The sequence below is a fragment of the Asterias rubens genome, chromosome 8 (genome assembly GCF_902459465.1).
Source record: "Asterias rubens chromosome 8, eAstRub1.3, whole genome shotgun sequence".
Lineage (NCBI taxonomy): Eukaryota > Metazoa > Echinodermata > Asteroidea > Forcipulatida > Asteriidae > Asterias > Asterias rubens.
The window spans coordinates 718,996-726,438 of NC_047069.1; the positions used below are offsets into that span (position 1 = coordinate 718,996).

Sequence of the window (7,443 nt, forward strand, 5' to 3'; positions counted from 1 at the left end):
TGGCATAAAACCTTACTTGGTAATGGGAGAGGTTGATAGTATAAAACATTGTGAGAAACAGCTCCCTCTGAAGTAATGTAGTTTTTGAGAAAGAAGTAATTTTCCACAAATTCGATTTCGAGACCTCAGATTTAGAATTTGAGGTCTCCAAATCAAGCATCTGAAAGCACACAACTTCAACAACCAATTGAGCTCAAATTTTCACAGGTTTGTTATTTTATGCATATGTTGAGATACATGGAATGAGAAGACTAGTCTTTGACAATTACCAATAGTGTACAAAGTAAAGACAAATTTATGACACAGAATTTTATCTGGAAATGACAAGTGCAAGGGACTAAATGTAAGCAGATTTGAAGTGATGAGTCTTAAACTTAGGAGAGAAGATAATTGTACACTCACCTCACACTTAGACAATGAGAACGTGTGGCCCAAATGAAGCCTGCCGTTCATATAAGGATATGGGAAGGTCACCATGTATTTATCTTTCCTGGAGAGAAAATGATTATGAGTAAATAACAACAACTACCCAGGCCAAAAGATAATGTCACTGTGTCGGCTCAGTGCTACAAGGTCCTTAATTATAATTTCATTCTCGTAATAATCAATAGGTCGCTTAGTGAAAAATTAGTATAAATCAATCAAAATCTACAAGCTAGTTTTTTTCTTAGAAGCTGAATATTTCTCTTTGCCAACAATTACTTTCATGACTTTGAAGACCACTCTTGATAACTCCATTTACCAGGAGCAAAAGATTATTCAAAATAAGCAATTTGCTGAAATCCATACATACAAATCCATCCAGAAGACGATCAGAGCATACTGATTGAAACGTCGAGTTGAAACCAACGGTTCTTTTCAGAACCACCCCAACTCATTAGAGATAGTCATTACATGGTGTTACCGCAAACCTTTCTATATCTTATTGTCCTGAGTGGATGACTTGTACTATCTGTGACTGGTAGCATTCTGCTGGTTATTGCTACGTGTAATTATTGTAGGCAATATTTTCTGATCTCATGCGCGGTTGTGTTAATGGTTGTCAGTTACACGTATAACTGCCGTTATAGAAACAGTCACACGTTTACAAAAAAATAATCAGAAACGCACAGGCTTAGCCCAGCAATGTTCTATCTTACCCAGGACCTTTGACCCCGCTCGGTGCATCCTCCTCAAAGATCTTCTCCCGATCCCATCGTTCCCGGACGGTTCTCTCAATCTCTTGTAGAGCCCGGACCTTGGCAGTGCCCTTACGCCGTACCTCGCTGCTTACATCAGCCATGGATGACGAGAAATGTTATCAACCTGCTGATAAATTGTGAAAGATTAAAGGTTTTATACATTATTTGAAAGGATAAAAAACGCCATTGTCTAATCGTAGGCTGAAATCTTCTTAAAGGCAGTGGACACTATTGGTAATTACTCAAAATAATTATTAGCATAAAACCTTACTTGGTAAAGAGTAATGGAGAGCTGTTGATAGTATAAAACATTGTGAGAAACGGCTCCCTCTGAAGTAACGTAGTTTTCGAGAAAGAAGTAATTTTGTGTAGCAAGCGTGTTGTTTCTTTCAATATTATCTCCCAACTTCGACCAATTAAGCTTCGACCAAATTTTCACAGGTTTGTTATTTTATGCATGGGTTGAGATACACTGAGCGAGAAGACTTGTGTTTGACAATTACCAAAAGTGTCCAGTGTAATTGTAATTGTAGATAAAAACAAATCTGAAATATAATTTTTTGTCATATTCGAGAACGTTTAATTTAAAAGTTGTGTGAGCAAATTTACATTTACTTTTTACGATCTTCACCTTGTATTAAGCTCACCCGGGTGATTGACCTCATGTTACTTCCCTCGTAAATTCTACCTACATGCATTGAATTTGTAGGCAGCTGTGTAATTGTGTATTACTATAATACTGACCTTTCAAACAATAATATATAATTTTTACAAATGAGTACATCGAATTTACAGCTCTCTCTTAAAAGAGTTTTAAATTAGTAAAAATACATAATAAACACAAAATAAACAAGAAAATGTGGGATAACTCTCCGTATGGCGCCACCACTTTTTCACTAATTTTTACAAAAGGAGATATCTCATCGAGGTAAATTAGATACTATAATATTTTTATAAATTTATTGTAACTTTATTTTAAAATTATCCTGCAAAAAAAAAAAGTGCATTTCCTTTCCGTATGGCGCCACCACTTTTTCATTCGATATAAAATAATTTAGGAACTTATTTACCTGATTGATATATCCCTTTTTGTAAAAATGAGTGAAAAAGTGGTGGCGCCATACGGAAAGTTATCCCTCCATGGTACCATCCATGGCTCAATTAAAAAGGTGTAGGCTATTTTGTAACAAAACAAAATAGTCACAAAGTTACAGGAACTTTTTTTAAACAATGACCTTTCTTCATTGCCCTGTTACTGTACATACATGTACACAGTGACACTGAACAGCAATGAGTAAAGATTACTTGTGTTTTGCATCACATCAGAGTAGAGTCAGACCAGTGCATTGCACACAAGCGCTAAATAATTGGTTAGCCCACCCAGGTGAACTCCTCATGTGCAATGGACACACGGCCATCCTACTAAGGTTTGCCCCTGGGTAAACGTATCCACGTGATGTACCTGTTAAATAAATGGGTTAAATAAACGGAAATCCAAATACACACTCGACGTGTTCATCGTTGCTTGTCCGTAAATTGGGCGTACAGGCTGGCTTCGTGAACCAATCATTTATTTGTCAACGTTAAAGACCATCCAATTCCAAGAATAACCCAATGTAAGAAAGCCACGTTTGATAAACACTGCATTTTCTTACCTTTAGCTGTTCAGAATGTCAAGAATGTTAGCAAAATCAACAAAGTTTCTTGAACATGTGAAGAAAAAGACGACGACGTGCATCCCTGATGCAATCTAATGAAATGTCAACAGCGCCCTCAAGAGGAATACAATTTGGACACGGTCTTTAATTTTATAGCCTCCCGCCCACGTGGGGGGGGGGGGGGGGCGGGGGGGACATTTTTTACTCATTAGTTTAGTTTATACAACGTTATACACTTTCGGTACAGGAAAAAAAAAACAAGTTCACAGATTTACAAACAACTTATAGGGTTTACAGAACGTATAGTAATGGTGAAATACTTCTCTTGAAATATTGTTCCATGAAATGCTTTATTTTTTGAGAAAACATTAAAACAATATCAATTCTTGACAGCGAGAATTTCGGATTTATTTTAAACACATGTCATGACACGGCGAAACGCGAGGAAACACGGGTGGGTTTTCCCGTTATTTTCTCCCGACTCCGATGACCGATTGAGCCTATATTTTCACAGGTTTGTTATTTGTGATACAAGAAGTGTGGGACTTGGAAAATGCTGTTTACCGAAAGTGTATAATGGCTACAAAATGACAAAATACAAGTATAGTTACGACTTTCATAATATTGTGCATCATAACTGAAGTTGGAAGGGGTGATATCGGAGCGGTCTCTCAGCTTCGCCTCGTGCAAGGACGCTCTCCTGAGGTTATGTTAGTTGTTTTTATAATATAATAATAGCGCTGGAAAAGACAATTAATTTGGTGTGTTGAACACTTTGCCTTTCAGGTGAGAAAAAAATATAAAGGTTAGGGGATTAGCTGCTCTCAATGATGTTCGTCCGTACTTGACAAAATAGATGCATTTGCATAGGGCGGGGGGGGGGGTACCAACATTCAGATGGAGTGGGATTGGGGGGGGGGGGTTGCCGACTGTCCTGATTTAGTGCCATGGCGTTCACACTAGACTAGATCCTTGGGGTGAGGCAACGTATCGCCCTCTCATGTCCACTTTATGGTGCCGGACATTTCGTACATTTGCCGCTTTGTATCGACACTTACACACTCACACGGGCGACAACCGTCTCACTATTTCCAAAACGCACGAGCACGCGGGTTTATATTTCGACCAGGAATCGTTTTCAAAAGATAGTATAATATTGGCGGGAGTGTTTTAAAAAATTAAAATACAAAACGCGGTATAAATTTGTGAACATTCTGCAAGACAATCAACAAGGAAATTGTAATACGTCTTGGTCTAAAACGGCAGTGTATAAAGCTTGGTTTTCTTTCTCTTATTATATAAAAATGCAACCGCAAGAAGCAGCACATTGACAATTATTAAAATGAACAGTTGTTCTAAAGTTGCACAATATCAAAAGCGTATTGTTATCCATATTGTTTTTGGTTTCACCCTTTCACCGATGTGTAATAGCTCTGTAAACTCAGTACTTTCCCGAGCTCTGTCAACAAATCACAGGCGTATAACTCCGTGATGGGTTTGTTTTGTTTGTCCCTAATCATCACTGGGGACCGTTTTGTGGTCAGTTTTGCAAGTAAACAAGGTCTTGTATAAATAAATTTAATTATACCGGAACCCTCTTGGGGCGTGTACCCATGATGACCGTAATGGACAATCGCCCTATATGGGTTTGGTATAGCCAATTAATAACCACCGGTCATTGTGTGTGGGGAAATTAAGTTAAAAGAAACATGCCGGCATACTTGTGAAAATTATACCAGTGCGGAACCATCATGCTTTGGGAAATTTATGGGGTATTGTTTGGAGCGGATATTGGGGAGATCTGTGAAGGGGCCACCGCCTCTGTTTGGTCCCGGACGGATATTGGTAGTTGCTCGTCCGACACAAGCCCGACTCCAAGGTGTGGCTGGCTAAAGGTCTACTAGCAATTGCAGTAAAATAATTTAAATCGACAACAAATTTACTTGCTTAGCAACGATTAGTAAGCTTGAAGCATGTCTACAAACAACAACGCAATTTTGGAGACTTTGCGGATAGCATAGTGGTTGGCTAGTAGTGGCAGGCATAATATTTTGGTCATTGGAAAAAAGTAGGAATATTTTATCGAGCAAGGGCCGGCTTTCCTATCATCAGGCTATTTAATTGGTTGTACCTACTAAATGCCTTGCATAATCATCAAGCTTCCTGTTTTTGCAATTTGCCATTTCTCTTTTAGTATCGTTCTATAAGTAGTTGGGTTTACCAGTAGTTTGTGTAGCTTTGTACATTGAAGAAACTTGTTTGCGTACAGGGTACCAGACCAAGATGGCCACAGCACCTAATGTAATGTTTCTATCCTGCTATAAAAAAAATATATACCCAGCCATTGTGTCCCCAAGTCATAAACACATGAAGTCAGACGTAAATCAAGTCGCAAGCTCATTGATCCCGGACAGAATCAATTATAGGGGAACACATATGGGCTGGTTCCGGTCCCAGACCCAGCCCGAGACCAGTCTACTAAGTACACACTTCCTCCCACTTAGTTCTAAAGCAGTATATGCAATTATCACATGATTGGTTAAGCGCAGGCCCACCATCCTTTAATCTTGAGCCTATGTGATTATCTTATGAAGGGATTACCTTAAGAACATTCAATGTGCTCGGGCGCGATTGGTGCTTTCTTGCGAAGTACACCGACAACACTAGTTAACATTTTAATCCCAAATCAAGGTTTTAAAAAGCCCACCTGTGGATAGCACCCATGTTGGAACGCACCCCACATGTTTGTGATTTCTTGTGAGAACTTGTTAACAGTCTAATCCCAAATCACAGTTTTAAAAAGCCCACCTGTGGACTATGCCCATGTGGGAACAAACCCATATGTTTGTGATTTCCAAGTTGTGCCTTAAGAAACGCCTATCCTATCACAGGAAATTTTGCATTTATACCAAAGTTAAAGGTAAACTCTTCAGGTGAATTTCACGATCAAAGTGTACTCAAAAGAAACAAAAAGAAACAATATTGGCTTCTTTAGCACTTAAAGTTTGGAGTTGATTGTAAATTGATGTGGCGTTTACACAATTGAGACACCCAGAAATGAGGATAACCGCCACACTTAAGCTGCTTTTAACTTTCAAATAACTTTAAAGCAAAGGGGAAATTCGCATTATCTGAGTGGCTATAAAAACTGACGTCCATAATTCTTGATTCAGATAAATAAACACGAGTTTGGCACGGGTAGAACGAACTGCTTCGCAAAAATGTATATTTAAGAACTACCCAAAGTAAGGTGGAAGATACGCACGCTACAAAATTGGTAAGAAACAAAAATCGTGAGGATCACAGATTTACATAAAACTTACAAAGTCTAATGATGGTGATAGTAGAAAACATCCCTTGAAATATTTCTGTCTGGAATGTCATATTTAATGAGAAATAAATAATCTAATTTCGCGTTTGGAGTTAATTGCTCAGTAAGCGTTTTTATTAATTTTTGTATGGCATTGATGCAATGCAAAATTTGAAGTCGGTTTTTCACTATTTTCTCGTGACCCAGATGGCTGATCGATCTCAAACTTCTACATGTTTGTGTAAATTATGGTGGATTACATAAAGTGCTTACACCGCCAGCAACTTCTGTAATGTTCCTTTAAAGGCAAAGTATACCTTTGTTTTTGAAACAGTTTGATTGTATAATCCTTTATAAATATGTATATAAAACTAAAACCTGAAAAGTTCATTTAAAGGTGGTCGCATTTTCAGATATTGCTGAAAATCCAGAGAGAAAGTCCATGCAGGAAAAATAATCCCCAAAAAGGATACACAATCATACAAACATTTTTACGAGGTCATTACCAAAGTATGACCCTTCCTTTAAAGTTACCGACACAACAGAGGCATTACCATAAGTCTATCATAATTGATTTGGCAGGGAAAAAAGGCAGCAAGTAGAATTAGCCGTTGCAAAAAACTCACTTATCAACCTAAAGGACTTCTTGTTCACAAATCGTAAATGACCCGACGTGTCAACCCTAGCAGAGCTTTTCTTCAAGGCTTATAATGACAGCACAACAAACACGATCAAATATCTAAATACGTTTATTGCGATTGTTCATGCAAAAAATAATGAAATAAAGTTGAGACCGCAAAGGAAAATTAGAGTCCGGCTTTTTTCTGCGACACGTTTAATACAGAGTAAAGATGTGAACAATAGAATGGGAACATGAAAGTGAATGGGGTGGGGGGGGGTAAACTAGGGTGACAGGAGTCCCTAAAAAGGGTGGGGCATGGCCTGCCAAACAATGGGTACGAGTTGGCCTGTATCAAACCACACCCTCAAACGGGGGCTAAAGAGTAGTAGAAAGGTTAAACAGGTTGTTAATGACTGTTTGTTGTGTACATCCTACAGACACGGATGCACTTACAACTTTACAGTAGCATCAACAAGTAAAGCAGGCAACACGTAATACCCCTTCGGAACTTAGTCATCGGAAAGTCACTCAACTCTACTTAATACACCAAGCCATAGTGTGTGTACCCAGACACTGCAGTGTGGAAGGAACATCAAAGCCAGAAATTAGATTAATTTTTCTGTCGGTGCTTCAGCCACTGTTCGGTAGATCACGAGGGCTGAGTGTTGGGGA

At 38.5% G+C, this 7,443-nt stretch overlaps 1 protein-coding gene across 1 annotated transcript in view; it reads right to left on the reverse strand.

The window, feature by feature from the left end:
* The window catches only part of LOC117293780 (leucine--tRNA ligase, cytoplasmic-like), a 31,473-nt gene extending 28,543 nt beyond the window's left edge, over nucleotides 1-2,930 (reverse strand). The window contains exons 1-3 of the mRNA XM_033776219.1: nucleotides 2,837-2,930; nucleotides 1,140-1,308; nucleotides 403-490 (exon numbers count right to left, since the gene is read on the reverse strand). Of these exons, the coding sequence (XP_033632110.1) occupies nucleotides 403-490; nucleotides 1,140-1,282 (231 nt within the window). The 5' untranslated portion in view covers nucleotides 1,283-1,308; nucleotides 2,837-2,930. The remainder of the gene's footprint in view (nucleotides 1-402; nucleotides 491-1,139; nucleotides 1,309-2,836) is intronic.
* Nucleotides 2,931-7,443: the final 4,513 nt, after the last annotated feature.